The 22,556-nt window shown below is 37.7% G+C and overlaps 1 protein-coding gene across 1 annotated transcript; it reads right to left on the minus strand.

The window, feature by feature from the left end:
• Nucleotides 1-10,539: 10,539 nt before the first annotated feature.
• Nucleotides 10,540-17,503, minus strand: LOC117403938 (F-box only protein 4). Its single transcript, XM_034006440.3, has 7 exons — nucleotides 16,938-17,503; nucleotides 16,437-16,672; nucleotides 14,826-15,046; nucleotides 13,967-14,042; nucleotides 13,232-13,410; nucleotides 12,327-12,502; nucleotides 10,540-12,174 (listed from the first exon to the last, which is right to left on the minus strand). Exons 1-7 carry the CDS (start codon nucleotides 17,106-17,108, stop codon nucleotides 12,091-12,093), a joined length of 1,143 nt encoding a protein of 380 aa, XP_033862331.3. The 5' UTR covers nucleotides 17,109-17,503; the 3' UTR covers nucleotides 10,540-12,090.
• Between the last annotated feature and the right edge of the window lie 5,053 nt (nucleotides 17,504-22,556).

The raw sequence follows: 22,556 nt of genomic DNA on the forward strand, positions 1-22,556 counted from the left end.
CTTTAACCCATTTAAATTGGGTTCATCCAGGTAAAATAAAAGACTATTATAGCAAATCGTTTTCATAATGTAATGACCAGTAAACCAAAGTTACCAGTAGAAGTGGCTCATGTATCATTCTCTTTTTTCAAAAGGGAAAATGAACTGTGACGTTGCTGGGCAAGAACTTTGAGACATAATGATGTGTTTTTTTCCTATTTCCTGTGCACTCTGAGAGAGCTGTACTTATTACTTTACCTGAATGAACCTGCTTGCAGCAAATGGGGAGGACCATCAAAGGAATCATGCTCTTTTTCAGTGTGGTTTCCAGAACAGTGTTGGGAATGTCACAGAGCTAGTGCAAATGGACAATGACACAGAATGACATTTAGTGTGTTTGAAAACAAACACTGATGGTACTTATGTTTTTAATGCCATGGCAACTACACTCACTTATATCTATGTAAATCTATTAATGTGACTGTGATGTCATTTACGACATAGTTATGATATTGAGTCTATTTATCTATTGTCTTCTGTATTGTACATTATCTAATTCTATTTCTATTAAAACTACAAATTGACATTCATGTTATGTCTGTCTTTTTGTGTTGTACTGTATTATTTTATATAATCTTGTACCTATCTCTCCTACATATTTTATTTTGTTACAGTTTTAGCAAAGTATACCATAAACAAGGTTGCTAGTTTTGCATTACGAATTTCTTATGACTGAATATCTATTTTCCCTATATTGTATAACAGTAGATTTACCCATATAAATCGATAAAAATAAAATAATAAAAAGCACAAAGTTCAGTCATGGCTGCAGTGCTTCAGTAAACAGAACACCCTTCATTGGTTTGAGGTGCTCTTTGTGATCAGCAGCTCAAGCTTTAAGCAATTTCAGAAATGAATAATGAACTTACCACAGTAAATGAACAGCCTCCCATTCCACACACACACAGCCTGCAATGCAAGTAGCAGAACAGTATGCTTGAAATAGAAATGGTGATATTACTAGGTAAGGGCTCTGTCAAGTGCACCATGCAAAGGAAGCCTCATTAACACAGCGTTTGCTCATCTCATGTCCATTTTATTTTAGGCTGTTGTTTGAAGATGTGCTCAGAATATTAAAGGCATGCATACCACAGAGCATCCATATGTGACTGACCATAAAGACATGTTATATAGAGGGTTATTGTGAATACATTTGTAAACCATTAGTCCAGTGATGGTTATTATTGACAATATTATTATTAGTACAGTAGTAATAACAGTAGTAGTAGTAATAAACGTTTACATCTGTATAAATTCCAGGAGTTTACAGCTTTATTATTGCTAGTTGCTGCGCGACCCCTGTAAGATAATAAAACTGTGTGCCACCTGTAGTTAATAAACACCCTCACTTAGTTTGTATCAGATCAGCTGTACAAACTAACCGGCAAAACTAACTTTTGTCATTTTCCAACCAAAAATGTGATTTCTTCAATGAAAACTTAAAATGTATAAACAAACACAACTACAGATCTATACAAGTTTGAAAATTACAATTTTCATTAGAAGATTCGACAGGTTCTAATACTTTGTCCAACATGATTTATTTTCATATTCAGAAAACTAAGTGTACAGTATACTGTTCCAGTAGTTGGGGTCTGTTGTTTATGTCCTTCTTGTCTCTCTGGCTCGTCTTCAGGGAGTTCAGCTTCTAGGAAAGTATGAGTAGTTGATTCTAGTAATCCCAGCTAACAAGCTAAAGGAATCACAGAACTATTAAGTGAATTAAAAAAAATAAAATAAAAAAATAAACACTAAATTGATGTTGTTCTTTAAACCAATGCAGACATTCAAGTAGGATTTAAGCATAGATAGATGCTGATCACTGCAACAAAGAAAGGTTAATTAAGCCCCTCTCCACCGTAATCAATTATTCAGCACACATAAATGCTGTTTTAACATTTTCATCAGTGGAAACTTGCAAACTAAAATCTGAAAACTGCACAAAACCATGTTTCCAAGGGTGCACAGTATCACAAGGAGGCGTATGTACATGCGCTCAGTGATGAGTTAATTTGCGATTTTATAACATATCTGAGCGGCATACATTTCTCACACTTGGTTGTGGTTTATGTAGACACTACAATGTGAAGTAATCATGTAAAAAGTCACTATCTACCCTAAGTGCCATTCTTTTGTAAACAGTACTCATATGCTGTAAAGAGTGCTCAGATTTTTATAAGCACGGTGATCGTAATGGGATGGATAGGTCTGCACTTTAGTATTACTTTTTTTAATTTCTTGCCTGTGTAACTTTTAAAGATTTAAATCTTTTAAGGCAGTAATCAATTGTCATGGTCTATTCCATTCCATTCCCTTTAGCGTAGTTATGTATAGCAATAGCGGAAGGAGTTAATGTAGGGATGGTGTAAAAACAGGAACGAGACGAAACGGTGCAAACCACATTTTAATTAATAAAATACTAATGGTATTAAAAAAAAACAGCGGAGAAAGTGATACGCATTTGAGAACAGTGATGATAAGCTATTAATAATTAATCGGTTCTCATTAAAAAAAAAACTTCTCAAAGTGTGTGTAACCGTTCCGGGTCTGGAAGATACCGGTACTTCGAATTACAATGCAATTTAAAAAGAATAGTCACGCTGTCCATTAATTTAGTCAAAGTTTAATCTGGTATTATCATACTTAAAAACACGACAGAAAAGCAAATGTTGCATATCTGAGATAAAGCACCTCAGTAGTGTTTTAAGTAATAATTCCCTCAATATAATCACACATCTATATGCCATAACACTGGCCACTGACTGCAACTGCTATTTCTTGTGGTAAGACGCAAGAGGTATGCTGCTCTGTGCATAGCAGAGTGGCGTTGCCTGTTGCCAGAGTCTGCAGCACGAACAGCATATTTACGATTTTCATGCTAAATTTTGTTTAAAATATATTTCTAGCTAAACGCTTGTCCCACGCCTACGTACTACTTAGGAAGCACTTGTCCTACCAATTTTACGAATTGTTGCGGAACAAGCATTAAAATCGAACCCAGTGTTTGTTGTAGACTAGATAATAACTGATTTGGTAAATATTTTTAAAAGTTTACATAAAGATCTGAAACTATAATAATTGAAAAAGATGTACGTATTTCCCTGTGTCTGGGGACTTTTGATGTATCTATTTACTGTAGAGTTTAGCAATTTGCTAGTTTGCTAAACCTATTTGAGGTATTCTAGTGTAGTACAGCGATGGCAGCATGTGCCATTTCTCCTAGACTTTTTTTTCTACAAAGTCTTGTGAAATAATGTTTTTATGAGTATGATAAAGCGCTACTATTAATTAAGTAATATTAATTCACCAAATAATTGAGTGCACCACAGGACCCCCACAACAACACAATAATTACTGTGTGGACTGGACGAGCTGATAAAGCCTACTTGAAATGTCTCTCTTAATGGCCGCAATACACTGTAATCGCCTGGTCTTGTCAGCTGGAAAAGAGTGGTCATGGAGCTCAGGATTTTTATAACTACTGTTGGTGCAGCCTGGCACTTGGCACTTGGCAATTCATCAGGGTAAACCATCTTTGTTTACTTTTTATCCCTCCTAGCCTCACTTTGGGGAATTGGAATGTGACGCATGCATAATGTTTAAAATAAACAAACTGCAGGAGATGAATACAAATATGGAACTTAATTCAATCAGATGAACAGAAAACCAATTAATGTCTGTTGAGACAGAATGTTGAGTACAGAATGTAGGCTATTACCATTTGTCTGAGCAATAGGCAACTAAAACACTTCATCAGACTAGGGATTTCCATGGCAACTGTTTGCAAACGTTGAGTGTTAATATGTTTTTGAAGTATTGTATTGTTCCATGCACTATGCAAAAAACTATATTTTGTGTTAATTGCCTGACAATAACAAAAATAAAAAGCAGCCAATACAAATTAGTAGCCTACAGTAATACGTCTGTTATTATTTTCATTAAACTATGTGAAACATGAGCACATAAGGGGGCATTTACAAACATTTTGCTCCAAATTAGAAATTAAAAACAAAGCACACTATACCTAAAATGTTGGTCTCTGGCTCAAGACACTCTTCAATGTTTTTTTTTTTCTTTCTGCATTCGAATAAAAGACGTCAGTGACACTTTGAAGCTAATGGCCTAGCAAATGCTCCCCCACTGTGCACAGAACTGGTTTACAGATTCATGCTGGGTATACAGCGGTGTCTGTGCCGGTTTCTCATGGGTTGCAATCATAACAATCATTTCAGTGACGTCCATCCCCTGTCATGGCTGTATATTCGAAATTAGAGTCATCAGTAAGTTGTAAAAGCAGTCACTTTCAACTATATCCACTGTATGCACATGTTAAAACAGGCACATGGACGCCTGTGTTAAAGGAAAATTGATACATTGTGTCGAACACATAATGTTTGTTTCTTGCCAATAACTTTCTGTGATTAACTCTAATACAGACAACACTGACTGACGAACCATGTATGTTAAATAAGGTCTAGAGCATGAAATGTTGCTTTCTCCATTTCACAGGTATCTGTTCGGATCTTTAGCCTCCAGTTTTAAGTTTTGTTTGGATGTGGAAAGCACTGACTGGCTTTGCAAATCTTTGTAAATCTCTCTTTCAAGGTTCACAATTCGTTCAAACAGATGGCCTCTCCTTCTTATTCTGATTTTTTCGCAAAATGGTTCCCAAAGGGTTTAGTCTGTTTTCTGCGTGCATTAACAATATAGCTCAGAGCACATGCAGTTCTTCTGTTGTTCTTTATTACTTAATTAACTCTGATTATAAATTGACTTTAATTGTGCCCCTCTGGTGTAAAACATACCCCTTGGCTTCTGGCATTGCACTGCACTGATCCACCAATGGAGGTGCTAATGATGAACTGCAGTACCAAGCTTTGAGATTCGATCCCAATAGGCAATACAAGTGTATAGTGCTTAAAAGAGCAGAGCTGCATAGTCACCTGTGTTACATCTGTATGATGTTTGCAATCATTCTGAATGTTCCCGTGTTCACTTGCTCTAATGTTGAGATTGTGATCATTTTTTTCTGCTCACTGACTGGCACACACTGTTTTGCCATGTGTCTTTTAATCCTAATTGCGACCTTTCGACTTTTAGCACCACAGGCTCCTCTTGCTTCTATACCATTCCTCAAATCAGACGGAACCAACCGAGCAGAAAGGATTGAAAGAGACATGGCAAAAATGACACAGGCTTGCAAGCAAGAGGGCAGTCTGTTAGACAGGGCAATGGAGAAAAATAATAATGAACAGATCAAGCAAATCATTAGTAGAAGGGCAAATATAGACATAAAAAAAAACTAAAAATGTGCTAGACTACCTTCATGGTCAATGAACTATAATTAAAGATATTGTTTGTTTGTTTGTTTGTTTTTACTACTTTGAAGTATTTTCCAAAATTAAATCTGAATGCATTATGAAAAATGTATTATCTTGCTTTAAAAAATATATTTTGGACAGATGTTTTACAGCAGGACCCTGTCTTCGATGTACTGTATGTGAAACAGCAGACAATAAGCCAAGATGTGTGTTTATAGTTAGAGCAGTGTGTACTGTTCCTCCACTACTGATCCTCGTCCAGCAAAGTTTTAAACACATTATTAATGCATGGCATGGCTAAAGTTCATCGACCGCTCAAAGCACTGCAGACAAATCGGTATAAAGTGCAGTCCACACGCACAGCTAAGGACAACAGTGTTGCATCACCATTTTAGGATTGAGACAAATATAAAATATATATAGATCTTTTATTTAACATCATGTAATCAAAGAAGCTACAAAATGATAGTAGTACAGTATTTCAGATTCAATTTTATTTTTGTTCGTTTTTCATTAAGTATATGGAAATCTACAAAGCGGTATGTAATTCAATATGTTAACATAACATTATTCAGCAGGTTTCATTTGACTTTGTAAAGCAAAATTAGTTAATTGTATAGGGTGATGGAAAACATTTGGCCAGAGCTGTACTTTGCCACTGTAATACTGATGATTCAAAACTGTAGTAACTTGTTCTAGCCCTAATGAGCTTCAACACTGCATTAACTATACCCTTTATTGTTGTTTGTTTCAAAATGTAATTTCTAATAGACTTTCTTTAGATGGTTGTAATTAACAAACTAGCTGCCTACAATCTGCTACATATATCTCAAATGTTAACACATGTTAAAAAAAACATATATTTTCATTTTAAAAAATGATACCTGGTACTACACTAGGTTAAATACCATTCTCAGTTTGCTTGCATTACTTTCAGGAAGTCTGTTTCACTTTCTGGGTCATGTCAGTGTCTTAGAGGTCAAAGCCTGCAACTGGCTACAAAGCATGTTGGTCAATAGGGGAAGCAGCCAGTTGGTTAATAACATGAAACATGAAGACGTTGAAGCGGTTGTTTGGGACAACTTCACACTCCAGAGTAAATGACCAAGTGTCAAGTGGAGTTCTGATTGGTGAAAGGAAAGCATAGGAGAATGTATTAGCCCTATCAAAATGTAGGAAATAGCAAAATAATGATTTTGGATTGATGCCATTTGAATCAGATTTTATAGGCACTCTCGCTCTTTGACCTATTTTGAAGCGGGGAAAATACCTTTTTTTCTGAAAGGATTTGAACAAATGTAAGCGTATGTTTAGTAAGAACAGCCTAGTAGCAGGAGGGATGCATTTTTGTTCAGAGTGTCCTGCTAGCTGTACAGTATAGTGTTAACATGATGATTCCTCTGAATATCCTCCCTGAATAACACAGGGGGACGTTATTTGTGTTTAAACCTAAATTCAACAGCTCAGCTTGGGGAATTACTTTCCTCATGTCATGTTTCACATCTGGTCATTTCAAACAGCGTGGCTCATCACTGCATTTGTATGACTGCACGGCAGATTCTAAAAACGAGGTCTGTGAAAAAAAAGTTATTCTCTCTGCGGAGCTGAATTCGGTAAAGTTAGATCATTCCCCATTGTTGGGCCACTGCATGGCAAAGTAATTACACAGCAGGAGTGTTCTAAAATATTTATACAATTTTCTATAACGTTTTTCTCACTGGGTTTATTCTTTGCATGGTTACACTAGAACCTCTCTCATTGCAAGTAAGTGGGTTCTTAAAGGAAGTCTTTATTCCTGGTTACCACAAGCAGTGGTGGGTGTTGTCTGAGATGCATCTTTGTTTGTGAGATAACGTTAACACATTCAATATATTGACATATTTGTTTTTGGGATAATGGCCCCTATTCACAAATCATTTAGCCCTGTGTTTGTAAGATGTTTTGGTAAAATGAAAAACAAACTGCAAATTCTACAAAAACTATATACTATAAGAACTCCTAAATTAAAACTCACTGTTAAGCACCATTCACAATTTTAATATAGAGTTTTTTAAAGAAAATACACCTCGCATTTACTTTCTGAGGATTGGGAGGCAGCTGTGAAATGTCTAATTAAAATGTCATAGCTTCATTTTTTTCACATCTAAAGATTATTATGAAGACCATTCTGGAACTGTGCCATCCCTCGCCACACATTTACAAATGCTTCGTAAGACAATAGCTGCACTCAGGAAGACACATTTAAAATATTGTATTACTTTTGCTTTCAATTACCTGGTCCCTTGTCTCCCTCAGACCCATTTAAAGGCTCTCAGACTAGGACTATTTCGTTTTGTAAATGGCATGAAAAAGGAAAGATGGGCAGTAAACGAAAGAGCAAAATCTCTTCAACAGAAATACTGCACGTAAAAATAAACTATATCCTGTATGTGATGTTTATGCTGAAGGCAGAGGCAAGCACAGGGGATAGTAAAAAAGCAGAAACACAGGCTAACATCTGTACTCCCATGTTCTTTCTCAGTCTCACTTGATGGCTGAAGGGCTTGATGAAGAATAGATAGAGGACTCCATTATAATACCAGTGTTTTACCACCAGTACCTAGTGGAACCATAAGCAGACCACAGTACTATTGTCAGTAGAACACATACTGCACTGTGACCCCACGGTACCACACTAATACTGGTGTAGTACTGTAGTAATGCAACATATTACAGTGTGTATTGGGTTATTCCATTGGGATTGCATTGATAGGTACTCATATGAAAATGTTAATACTGTGGTATTACTAGTTCGTACTGCTACCATTGGCCGTTGGTACAGACCCATTGCATTGACACAGTAGTGCCACTGCACTGACATTGAAGTTCAATTGGTAAATGTGGAAAGTAAATAAGAACTTAAAACATTTGTGGACCAGGCTTCATTCAAGCATCACCTGTTCTGGAAACCTTTTATAGATTTATGCAAAATGAAAATGTCAGGTCAATGATGGGAAATAAAAGGAACATAATTGGCTGCTGTCGTTGCCTGAGCAGATTTCATCTCACTTAACAGCCAAACGAGTGAGCAGCAGCACGAGCATTTCAAGGCTGTGAGAAAAGAGAGAAAAAGTCAGGCTCAGAGTTGTTACAGCCAAATATAAACTACATCTGCAGGAAGGAGAAATAAGTGCTGTTCATCTAAAAAAACAAGCACAACACATATCCAGATTGCTGTTCCTGACAATGGCGCACATATCCAGATTGCTGTTCCTGATAAAGGCGCACATATCCAGATTGCTGTTCCTGATAAAGGCGCACATATCCAGATTGCTGTTCCTGATAAAGGCACACATATCCAGATTGCTGTTCCTGATAAAGGCACACATATCCAGATTGCTGTTCCTGATAAAGACACAAATATCCAGATTGCTGTTCCTGATAAAGGCACACATATCCAGATTGCTGTTCCTGATAAAGGCGCACATATCCAGATTGCTGTTCCTGATAAAGACACACATATCCAGATTGCTGTTCCTGATAAAGGCGCACATATCCAGATTGCTGTTCCTGATAAAGGCGCACATATCCAGTTTGCTGTTCCTGATAAAGGCGCACATATCCAGATTGCTGTTCCTGATAAAGGCACACATATCCAGATTGCTGTTCCTGATAAAGGTGCACATATCCAGATTGCTGTTCCTGATAAAGGCGCACATATCCAGATTGCTGTTCTTGACAAAGGCTCACATAATTGTGTGTAAATAGCAGCCCTGACAGCTCACCAGAGAGATAGCACCTGACTATATGAAATGCAAATATTAGCATTTATTAGAAAAAAATATATATTTCAAAGTAACCTTACATCATCCAGCGATTTATTGTTTTTTCCACCAGTGTTGTTTTTCACCCCTCAGTTTAAGACACATAGGGCAACTCTTAAGGAAGTTTGTACAATGTGTTCTTTCATACAGTACATCAAGGGAAGTCATTATAGTAAATATTTCTACTTACTTTTTAGTTAACAATAGCATATGATTTTAATATTACAAATGCATTATATTATTCTAAGGGTGTGCCTTATATTTAATATTCCCTGGGATTACATTTCATTAAGGTGCTGCTATCCTTATTGCTGTTTTTAAAAAAGAACAACAAAATAAACTACTTGGTAAAAAGAAAAAAATGGCAACTTTGTCTTCCATGTTTTTTTTAATCCAGGAACCCCTAGCAGCAAATCTAATTTGTTGAACACCATGTTGTGCTTTCTCTATTACAAAAATACAAAGCAACTTTTTCTAGCAAAACACGATCTTGGGGGGGGGGGGGGGGGGGGGGGGGGAGAGATCTGCATGTATATCCCTTTCTGTATCTTTCATACACTTTTAAATAATAACAAAAAAAACTGTAGTTATCAACAGGGGATTATAATGCCTGAAGCCAAAGGCACAAAATCACAAACATTTACATACTGTATCAACATAAGTGATTGCTGCTGTGTCAAAGTGTGGGCAGCAGTGTGGAGTAGTGGTTAGGGCTCTGGACTCTTGACCGGAGGGTTGTGGGTTCAATCCCCAGTGGGGGACACTGCTGTTGTACCCTTGAGCAAGGTACTTTACCTAGATTGCTCCAGTAAAAAAAAACAACTGTATAAATGGGTAATTGTATGTAAAAATAATGTGAAATAATGTATAATGTGATATCTGTATAATGTGAAATAATGTATAATGTGATATCTTGTAACAATTGTAAGTCGCCCTGGATAAGGGCGTCTGCTAAGAAATAAATAAATAAATAAATATTAGAGTTCAGTCCTGTGACTGTAACTGTATCCTCCACTTTCCAAGTACGAAGTGCTTTATATTACACTTTAAAACGCTTGGCACACGGGTGGAGTAATAGCACCCTCTGCTGGTACAACAGACATCTAACCATCGTCCACACATGAGAATAATTTATCAGCCACTGTTCAATATATCCAGGTCTGACTTGAAATACTGCAGTTGTTGCATGTTCTGTTCCAGTAGCACGGTCATATCTTAGAGAAAACAAAATATATACACAGCACAGTCGCATTATTTACCTGTGCCTAATAGTAAGCCACTAATTCCACAAGGTGCTGGAAGATGTCTTGAAAGATATAAATAAATAATACTGTAAAGACATAAATATTTGTGAGCCTTTTATTATGATTTTTTTTTGCATATGAAAAAAAACGCAAACATTTTTGGCATGAATATCATATTAATATATCACTGTGACAGGATACACCCTGCCTCGGTGTGTATTTTGAGGTTATATTTTAAATGTATTGTTTAGTGTTTAAAAACGCAATGCTTTATTGTTACATTATGGATGGGGTTAAAATTCCCCTTCCGTGCTAAACTCGTGCAGAATGTGGCCGTCTCCAGATGATTCATGTATTACTATTCTGGAGATGATCGCATGTATAAAAACCTGCAGCTCTGGCTGAACACGGTTGTTTGTTCAGAGACCTTTTGTTTTGGAGTGTTTTGTTTGTTCCCTCCTTTTATTTAATTAATAAACGTGCGCATCAGCGCTTCCATACCCCAGTCCCGTGTGTGTCTCTTCTGACATCACCTACAAACCTATCCATGACAATCACACAACAGGTTCAGAGGAGGTAAGCAGAGGATTGTGCCAACGCATGTGCCGTTCATGTTTATCCCAAATATGCACAATCAGATTTAAATCATTCCCGCACACGGTGTACCAAGACAACATGCCCCACACCAGGGCAAAGACAAATCCAATCTGGTTAGACGTGTGCTATTAAGAGTGGCTAGGCCATGTATATACTGAATGAAAATGAACTTATAAAACTACCTTACACAGAGACACACAGCTTTCAGTCGATCATCAGAGACAGTATCATGCTTAAGTGTGACAGACATCTGGATGCAGGCTGGACATAGGATTGAAGACTTTCAATATACATGTGTCAGTGCTTTATGTTTTAATAACACTTTGGTTTCATTGCACTCGCTCTTGAGGACCGTATTCACTTCATTACAGTGTGACTGGAGAATTGTCATGCTGGTAATTACTGTAAGTGTTTCTCAGCTCCATCCATGGGTAAAGATGGCATTCTGAAGAGCTCTAGGCAAATGAATTACCTCTGTATGGATCATTAAACCTTGACCAAAGTGGCATCCTAATTTGGGTAAATGGCAGAGATATTCCACTTGCTTATACCGTTCAAAATTGTATAGAGACTACAACAGTACCTAGCACATACATTCAATAGCCAGATATTTTGTTCCTAAGAATTTTATTTAATATAGTTATATCACCCCCAATATATAAATATATAACATATTTTCCACTTGAAACTTGAAAAAATACATTATTTAACCTTTTTTTATGAGGAAAACTACACTATCTGTATTACATAACAAATTATACACAGTTATAGTAAATTACACTATAATTCTAAATAATTGAAAAGATCACAATTCTGAATGCTATGGGCCACCTGTATTTTTTTCCTCCTCTTTTGTGTCCCCCCCCCCCCCCCCCCACCAGAGGGCGTTGCAGGTAGAATAGATATTAGATAAACCTAATGGTGCAATGTAGCCCCTGTTGTGACCAGAGAATATAGAATTTCCATTGGCTTGTCATGATTCTGGGTGACCCGGGCAAACCTTTGCTTATACTAAATAAACTATATACAAATTGAACTGTTAAACAAGATATACTTTGTGTTCCTCTTAAGAAGCCTTCATTGCTTTTATACATTTATTCCAGATTCCTCCAAAATCCATTCAATTCCATTTAAAAGTCCATTTAGCGTTTCTGCTTCAGCGTCCTGAACCTACAATCAAATAATTAAAAATAATCAAACAAGCAATAGTTTTCACACTTTCACCTGAATCTTTACCCAGCATTAGCTACCATTAAATAAAAGTAGAATGTGGTTGGCTTCACATAATAGTTGATGCACAGACTACAGAACAGTTTACTTACCAACCAAGGTCTGGTCAATCGATTTAAGTGCAGCTCGTGTGCCATATAAATGCATGGTATTCTCCGGGTTCCTGCCCTTGAAACACATGACAACACCAACACAGGGCGGTTTGAAGAGCCCAAGTCAGAGGCAGTCATTGCCTGGATCTGTGCAAATTCCTCTTCACGTTCATGACCTGGATATACAGCACACATGTTAACACCATTGCTTTTTTTCTTTACATAGAACTGCTCACCTTATTTTTAGAACAGACCTACAAAGGGAATGTGTGCTCTTCAATGTAAACTGAACGGTTCTCTACAAAACACAGCACCTAGATATTGCATGCATTATCCAAATGTAACCTTTTCAAATGCTTTGAAGTGTCTCAGGCCAGTAGTGAGCTATGCAAAATACATATTTACTGTATTAAAGTACACTACCCCAAACAACTAAGGGATATGCAGAGATGAGTATATTACACATTACTAAATACCATGTTTGGCATTATTATGTAACTTCTGGTCTTGATTATTGCAATTCTTTGTTGGTATACCTGTCACTAAACTCAGAAGGCTTGTCCAGAACGCAGCTGCCAGACTGCTTTCTCACACTTGTCGTTCTCAACACATTACTCCAGTGCTTAGGTCCTGGAATGTGTTACATATTGAGCTATTTTGTTTTTAACTTTGTACAGCGCTTTGGAATGCCATGGCGTGGAGGGCGCTATATAAAAATAAATCTGTATTGTATTTGTATTATTCAATACTGTGTTGTTGAGTGCCTGTATACACATGTTGAATATAGATATTCAACATGTGTCTACAGGAAAGTGTATATTGCTTCAGTGTTAGGAGCATTATACATGTGTTTTATAAAAACCTGAAAAGCACAGGGAATATTTATACAGGGGTTTGGATCTTACTCCTGTCAGTTTCAGCATTAGCCACGTAAATGAACCCATCCACCACCCTGCAGACTTCCTGGACCTGCGGGATGATCCTGTGTCTCGCTGTGGGGCACTCTGCTGCACCCTCACCCTCCTGCAGGAACATTTTATTTGGGGCGTTGTTCTGTTCCACCCGAGCCCTCTCTCTTTCCTTACTGGCAGAGATAAAGTACATTTCTGTTAACTACTAAGTAACATTCACACTTGCCATTTCAATACAAAAAAACAAAAAGACTTTTAATGTCGAGCAACATAAACAACACATCAGAAACATACATATCCCCCATCATGACTCTAAAAGCACAGTCAGACCCTTTAGTGTATTAAAAAGAAGATCACCATGACCTACCTCCATACTCCATCACATCGGGATCAGCTGGTTGGTTAATGACAGGAAAGATGCCATTGAAGGGGTGGGACAGTTTTACCCTCCAGGTGAAATGGCCAAGCAAGTGTAACATTAAGTGAAAGCATGGCTGGCCAATGGAGCTCTCTAACCAGGTGCTGTATCACATATCGTGTCAACTGTATCATATCAAGTGTTTCTTCCCATATCGGACATTTGAGCCCTATTTATATTGCTATTATTTTGTTAGCTATGGTCCCTTTAATGATCACAAGCATCTTATAAAAGATCACAAGCATCTTATAAAATGATTCCAATTATACATTTTTTAAATTGGTAAATGTTGTAAGATTAATGTTACTTACCTGGTAGTTGAGTACAGTGTTAAAATATTAAATCTCTGCTGGTTATTTAACATGAAACTAATTCCTGACCCAATGCCTGAAAAAAGAGAAGGAGGCAAAATTGTGTACTGTTAAAAAAAATAAATAAATAAATAAAAATAATAGCGAATAAAAGTTATATATAAATGTTTTGGCATGGAGTGATATTTTTGACTAGCAAAAAACAAAACAAAAAAAACACAGATTGATGTCTTCAAATAAAATCAAACACCTGGAACAAGTACTGAAAAATAAACTCTTTTGGATAGAATGTGAGAATGCTAAACACAAAATACAAGCACAGGGCTAGATTCTCCTCCAAAATGTCATTAGCATGAACATTTCACAAAGTAACAACACACCCAATAAAATAACCCCCTAAGGCACACAAAGAATTGGGCGGTTGTTCAAATGGTTTCTTCTTAAAATACATTTGAGAGTGACTCAAGTATCACAAGGAAACAATTTGGAGGACCAGATTCAACCAGCCAGTAAATCTTAAACCCTGTTTCGTGCACCTCATTGCCAAAATAAGAAAGTCAGCATCATTTTATTTGTGGGATACATTTGCCCCTTGTACCTTAAAGGGTGAATCAACTCAGACATTTGTTGCTGGAGCTTGTGAGTAATCTTTAGTTGTTTCTTTTTCGTTTTAGAATTGTAAATGGTGTTTTATCCCCATCAGACAAAAATCACGTTAATGACGAATTGGAGTAAATAACTTTGAAAATCTAGCCCTCAGTGTTTTCCTGCATGTATAGGGCAATCTGATAATGCATGTAAAAACTGCCACTGGCCTTTGCTTTTAAATACCTAAACCATTTTTAAATGTCATGCATACCATTGATTTGCCTCTGTGGAAAGCCTGCAACAGGTATCACATCTGGTGAATGCATCATTTTCCTCACCAAGGAAACCTCCAGCTGTTCCAAGCCAGGCCCAAACATAGCCAACCGGGGCTCTGTGTTTATCACCAAGGAATGTAAGAAAGAAGTAACAGCAGCATAGCCTCGCCTGCAAGGTTTCAAGCGTCTTCTGCACCCAGGGCAACTCTTTAAATATCTAAAAGAACAACAATAATAACCAGATTCAGTTCCAATATATTTATCACTATTTCATTATATGCTATACCCTTTAATCTTAATACTCTCCTAATAAGGCAGGCCTGTACTACAAATGCATTACACCGTGTAACAATTATTATTTTTTTTGTTCCTGGGTAGTAAGCGTTATTTCCTAATTGCTTATGCCTCAAAAGTATAGAAAATGGCTATTATTCCCCACAAACTTTGCTTTTGTGAAGAGGACAGTGATATTTTGAAATTTACCTATTTCAAGTGAGAAAATGGGCAAATTTGTGTCTTTTCATTCACATAAAGTCAGAAAAAAACAACATATGAATCCAAATTAACATGTATTTATACTAAAGTAATACAAAAATGACTACAAAAGATTTAGAAGTGAGTAGTTTTTCGAGATTTACGATTATACTGTAAATCACTTTCACGAATCAGCCCCCAAATGTAGTCTCCCATCATGTTCTCGTTATACTGTCCTTGGTAGCGGCGTTCAAAGTCCAGTATATCCTGGTGGAAGCGCTCGCCTTGCTCCTCCGAGTACGCTCCCATGTTCTCCTTGAATTTATCAAGATGAGCATCAAGGATATGGACTTTGAGGGACATCCTACAGCCCTTGTGCCGTAGTTCTTCACCAGAGTCTCAACCAGCTCCACATAGTTTTCGGCCTTGTGATTGCCCAGGAAGCCCCGAACCACTGCGACAAAGCTGTTCCAAGCCGCTTTCTCCTTACTAGTGAGCTTCTTGGGGAACTCATTGCACTCCAGGAACTTCTTTATCTGTGGTCCGACGAAGACACCGGCTTTGACCTTTGCCTCAGACAGCTTAGGGAATTCATATGTTGTTTTTTTCTGACTTAATGTGAACGAAGACACAAATTCGCCCGTTTTCTCATTGGAAATAGGTAACTTTCAAAATATCACTGTCCTGGTCACAAAAGCAAAGTTTGTGAGGAATAATAGCCATTTTCTATACTTTTGAGGCATAAGCAATTAGGAAATAACACTTACTACCCAGGAACAAAAATTGTGTTACATAGTGTTATAAAGGGTGGTTCAAAAGTGGGTCACAGATTACTACATGGAATACATATGCACCCTGTAGCTATGAGACTTGGCAGGCAGTTGACCTTGCATCATATGGGGGTGCCGTTGACACTGAGCGCCAATAGACATAAAGTAAATCACGTTTGATGTGGAAAAGGGTTCTATGCATGCCAAAGAAGAGCTGTGCAACCCCCACACAGTGAAAGCCTGTCTGCAGCTATGTGCCCATTCTACTCATGGTCCTTGATAAATACTTTGATGCAAGGGGTTGAGAAAGCCCATTTGTCTACTATAGCTGGACAGACCCAAATGTGTTGCTTTAATACCTACTCTGTCATGTAGTCATGCATTGTGTCGTCGTCTAATTCAGCTAATGGTTGGCTTATTTTCTCCACGTCTGGCATTGAGTTATGGTCGATGAAAGACCAAGTGGGGAGGTCCCTTAGTAGAAAATATCTCCACAACACAGGGTCACGGACAACAGTGTGCCAGTATTGACAAGTGCTCCCCAACCGACACAGATCATGAGGGGAGAGGAATGACATGATATAAAACTGCATATCCACCTGCAACAACAGTGAACAGATGTCAGCATACTCAGATAAGGACTCAGTACCACATCTACAGAAACAACAATGAATGAGCTACCAGAAATCATTCTCTTTACACGATTTAATTAGATAACAATGTTTTAAAAGCATATGTGGAATTACAATACCGATATTAAAACATGTTATTGACACTTGTTTTTTTTTTTATCCTGTTAGTTTTTCCATTACACCCTGTTTTAATATCAGTAACACTAACAATAATAATATGAATAATACTTACAGGTAAACTTTCTAAAATGTTACCCCCGGTGGCTGTTTCCCCGATGTGAGTTTCTTGCAGTTCCGGATTTTCCCTGTCATTTCTCGAGCTTTGTAAATACCTGTCTCTGAAGTGTCTTAAACTCTTTATAACTGCCGACTCCAAACGACTCCATTCACTCTCATCAGCCATCAGTACTCGACTGGTTATTATATTAATAATAAATACAAGTCACATAGAAAATAGATTCCACACGCAAAAAAACAAACAAAAAAAAAAAACAGAACAAAACAGGTACACCGGTGCAGTAAGCACAGACCACCTGCGACACCTACAGTGATTTTAATCAAACTAAGTTATGGCAGATATAAACAGCCTGAGGTTGATCAAATTAGAAAAACATATCGCGCTTCACAGAAAAGCACAACAAAGCTGTCTGCGTTGTATTTTAAAATATAAGGATAAGAAACCGCAATGGTCCAGTGGATACAATTCCTGAAACTGTCAGGTTTCAAAATCAGCGTTAACAAGTTCCACGTAGCCGCAGTTACAGAAAATAAGGAAATGAATGATGTGCATTGTGGGAACTCGGATTCGCTCATGATCATGACACAACACACACACGATGGTGATTCTATGCCAAATCTACTGATGGTCGTCATCTGCCAGGATGTGACATAAGAACATAAGAACATAAGAACATAAGAAAGTTTACAAACGAGAGGAGGCCATTCAGCCCATCTTGCTCGTTTGGTTGTTAGTAGCTTATTGATCCCAGAATCTCATCAAGCAGCTTCTTGAAGGATCCCAGGGTGTCAGCTTCAACAACATTACTGGGGAGTTGGTTCCAGACCCTCACAATTCTCTGTGTAAAAAAATGCCTCCTATTTTCTGTTCTGAATGCCCCTTTATCTAATCACCATTTATGACCCCTGGTTCTTTTTTCTTTTTTCAAGTCAAAGAAGTCCCCCGTGTTGACATTGTCTATACCTTTTAGGATTTTGAATGTTTGAATCAGATCGCCGCGTAGTCTTTGTTCAAGACTGAATAGATTCAATTCTTTTAGCCTGTCTGCATACGACATGCCTTTTAAACCTGGGATAATTCTGGTTGCTCTTCAGTAACATACGTTACTGAAAAATATAAAATAGTTTTGTGAACTAGTTTTTTTTTTTTTACAATTGTGAAACTCGTGTAAAAATATTTTAAAAGTTTCAGAAATGTTTTATGTTTCTTGTAATTAATACATTTTATGTTGTTTTCAGTAATAAATAAGTAGTTTCAGGTCTCCATGTGCCGTTTTAATTTCTTTAAGAAAATGTATTTACATTGATAGTTGAGGTGATACAAATAGTTTTAAAAATTGACCAAAAAAAGAATCATGTCCTCATTTAATTTGACCGTTCTTCTTTAAAAAAAATATATAAATAAGCTGCCTAGAGGCATGATAAATCTCGTTTTAATTTGGTGACCCCTTGTTTTTATTTCTGTTTAAATATATGATAGAAGTAGTATATTTTAGTTTAAGAAAAAAATAGATTCAATGGAGTGCTCATATTAAAGATTAATGCTAGCTGTTGCGTATGCGTGATATCTATATAAGGTATTAGACTTTATCACTGCTATTAGTTTAATGAAAGAAAAACAACACATTGATAAAAAAAAAACATATGTTTTTCCTTCAGGGCCTGAATTACTGAGAGGCTGGGGGTGGGGTCGATCCCTTTAAGTTTCTCCAAATAGTTTTATTTCCACGTTTCCTTTTTACATGTTTAAAGCTGACAAGTATCACTTAAAATAGAATGTAACCTGTTAAAAACATGTTAATTGTATGATGACATTTCCTGCCTTGTCTGTGCAGTTTTTCAGTACCAACCAATGATATGTTTTTCCTCCTGACAATCTTAAAACTTATCTGCACATTTTACATGGGCTAATGCTTATGCTAATATTAAGGAAGATGAAATAGTAAGCGCAGGCCTGTCTGCAATGTGGTGCTGTGAGCACATGTGTAGTGACAGAAGCTGCTGGGTTCAGCAGCACTGTGCAGGACCAAGATACTTGCTTTGTTTGTGGTTGCTTGCAGTCTCTCCCACAGTATTTTGATGCCATTTTGGTGACAGCATTAGCATCACCATTACGAAGGCTGTTAGTTCATTCTGACAAGCAGGCTTCCCTCAGTCTCGTGTGAGTACTGACTGAGTGGTTTTGCCAGTGGCTTGTACAGGTGGGCATCCCGGTACATTGCTACCCACGGTAACTGTGAACCGGTGGATCCATACTGTATGGTACCGAGGTCACCGACCCGCTCCGTTCCCAACCCAGTACCGTACCGGGACCGAGGAGCGGGACCGAGCACGGCAGATGTTCTTCCTGCCTGGGGTCAGAGCACACCAAGGAGGCACTGGTGAACCGTAGTTTCTGCGAGTTTTGTGCACATTTCTCTAATCGCACGCTGGAGAAAAGTCTCTCCCGCAGCTCTACAGAGCGCTGTGCATCCTTACACCTGCACAGCACTCTTCCACATCACCCTCTGTTAGTGAGGTGGCTGCGTCCTCACCCCATGGATCTGTGCCAAGAGAGACCGGACAACGCACCCGGGAAAGAAGCCCATGCAGGGAACCGTCTTCACGGTCTTCCTCATCTTCATCTGCTTCTCCTTCTCCTCCCCCGATTAGCATCTGCATTCACTTTCAATATGATATTAGATCAAACATTGCCAAAGTGAAAATAAAAACCCTAGAGCTTCTCCTTAGCTTGGAAGTTGGAAGTTATTCACAAGATTTCCATACTGTCCCAGTTTAAGGACTTCAAAATCTGGTCACCTTAGGTGTAGGGCCAGAAAGTGGTATATCATCAGAATGTGGTACCTGTACCAAAACTGGACCCGTGTAATGTCAGAAAGTGGTACGCTGTAAGATTTTGGTACAGGTGCAATCAATTGCTATAGTCATAAGGTTTGTGGGAAATTTTAAGCAAATGCTAAAGTTAATTATACATTTTTTTTTGTTGCAAACGACGAACAAGATGTCACCACAAAGTTTCAGAAGTAAACAAATTTACAAGATCCAATGTATTGCATATCATAAATATTTGCATACTATTTTCTTAATGGTGGAAAAAGATTAAAAAGACCAAAAACAACATAATGCACCAGATTAGAGTTAGCGTTTCCCTGCTTTCTTAACTGAAGTTGTTTAGGCATGTGCGAGCAAGCACAGTGCGCTGTGTACCACGTTTTAACGCGTACCTTAAGATAACACTACACCTGTAGCAGTAATTAAGTGTCATACTCCTTCATTTCAACATGTGCCACTATTTTCTTAATAGTGGTACTATTCTGCTGCTCCTGTCTTTGCATGGAGGCTGGTAGGCACTGTTTTATGTTTAGTCGGCATCTCTGTTTTGTACTCTGTGACATGTTTGATGTGTTACATTCAGGTTTGAGGGGTAAGGGGCTCCCACATTAAGGTCCTTTCTCTTCCTCTGCCACTGTAGCGCAACTCCCTGCACCTGCGCTGATGTTTATTTGTGTGTAAATGAATAAAACATGGGCGCCTGTTTGAAAATGTTTTGAAATGTGTTAATATGTATGGCTCTGGATGAATCAACAACATGCCTGTCTGCAGGGTCAGCAGGGCCAGAACTTTGTGTCTTTAAACCACGTTCCTGTTTGTTCTTTTTTGGGGTCAATAACATTTTTATGTTATGTGTATTGTGAAAAAAAAGAAGTAAACACTCCTTTATGTTGTTGCCTTCAAAAGAGAATGACCTGGGGCACTTGATATAAGGCTGTCTGACCCCACTGAACCAGGAGGAAACCCCATACAAATGTTTGTACAGTAATGCTTGTTTGCCAGAATTTCACAAGCAGTATTGGTATTTTAAGGGTAAAGGGGTAGTAACAGCCTGTGAAAAATACTTTTCCTTTGGGCAATCTTGCTAAGGCAGGCCTGTATCACCAATAATGTATGTGGATGATTTGAAACAGCAAAAGTCAAACTGCACTCTGCCAAGACAAATGTGTAGATTTATTCTGTTTGTACACCCGTAAATCACACTATTTTTAGATGAGTTCTTATTCAATTATTTTTTCTATCAGAACAACATGTCAAAGTGGTTTGCAGTGCTCAGGTGTAGAAGTGATGTAATGCGTAACAGATGACAGACAACAAAGTTCACGGTCCAAACAATTCTTTATTGGTTTCCGTTTGTAATCCAGGTCGTTGCGAGCGTAAATAATAATCCCAGACAGCAATGTGTACTGCACTGTTTTAAAACATGGGTTACAGTCCTAAAATAATAAACGCAGTATAAACACACATAAAGACACACAGGCAATCACAAGTCCAGAGTGAGTGCTAACATGCCGTCTAACAAGAACAAACGAGAACAATTAGAAACGACAAAACAAACAAACACTAAACACTCACGGTTACTTTATTTTCCTTCAGCGGTTCTCTCTCAACCATAACAAAGGAACAGGTCGCTTAGCCACGTCCCCTTTTGTACCGTGAACCACGCCCCCTTGGTTAGCGAGTGCAGCCATTTTTCCTCCAATTCGCCATTGCCACATCGCTTCCCGTCTGGGGCGATGACTTGGTGTGCCATGGCTCCGCCCCCTTTCTAGATGGCCAACTTCCACCTTTCCATGGAATGAATTGTCAGACCATCCAGTCCGGGGCACTCTGTTCCCTTTACACAGCGCCTTCACAGGTCGGGAGGGAGATGTATAACCAAGATTCATTCTTTCTATGTCACACATGTCCATACAGTGGATATATGGTAGGTCATGGGATCTACTTTTTCATGTCACTGATGTCTCTAATTTTAAATGTTCGTGTAGGATTCACTAGTATACTGTGCTCTTTGAAGTCTCTTAGTTGACAAAAAATGTATATTCTGCTTTTCCATATAAAGTATGACACAATGTCTTTCTCATTATATCTAGAAGATAAATTATTATCCAAGTCCTAATGATACATAAGTTATTATCCAAGGTCCAATTGATCCAATATTATGTGTCTGTCCAGGTAATACCAGAAAAAAACAACATAAGCCATAAATCCCAATTCTGTTTCCTCATGTGTGCCTTTTTCTAGTTAATGGCATTTTAAGAGATAGGATTGTTAAACTTTTACTTCATGCTATTAAACTAAAGGTTAATCTATCTACAGTACGTAGAATTCAGAACTACTGCATTTATAATGTATTCAGTACTTTGTTTTTAGGAAACAAACTTTGTTTTACTATAAATTCAATAGGTTACATACACCTAGCCAAATCTGGAGATCATTTGAATAATCTGAAAATATGATAATAGGCTTTCAGTTTACACTTACAAATCTGATTAATTAAAGTGCATTTGGATTATCATTAAATAAGGATTTCTAGTCATTTTGTGTTGTTGCCAACAAGCCTTTGGTGGTACTGTAATACAATGCTATCGTATCTGTTCTGTGTGATATTGAGTAGGACACCATAGAATGCTGACTCAGAATGCCAGTACCTGTACAGAATGGGAAAGAACAGTATTCATTGTTCTTAGAACTCTGAACCCTGATTGGCTAGATTCAACACACCCTTCCTTAAAAGTGGCCAGCCTAATCTCCTTTGTAGTTCTTAAAGAAGCTCATTCAT

The sequence above is a fragment of the Acipenser ruthenus genome, chromosome 2, assembly GCF_902713425.1.
Source record: "Acipenser ruthenus chromosome 2, fAciRut3.2 maternal haplotype, whole genome shotgun sequence".
Taxonomy (NCBI): domain Eukaryota; kingdom Metazoa; phylum Chordata; class Actinopteri; order Acipenseriformes; family Acipenseridae; genus Acipenser; species Acipenser ruthenus.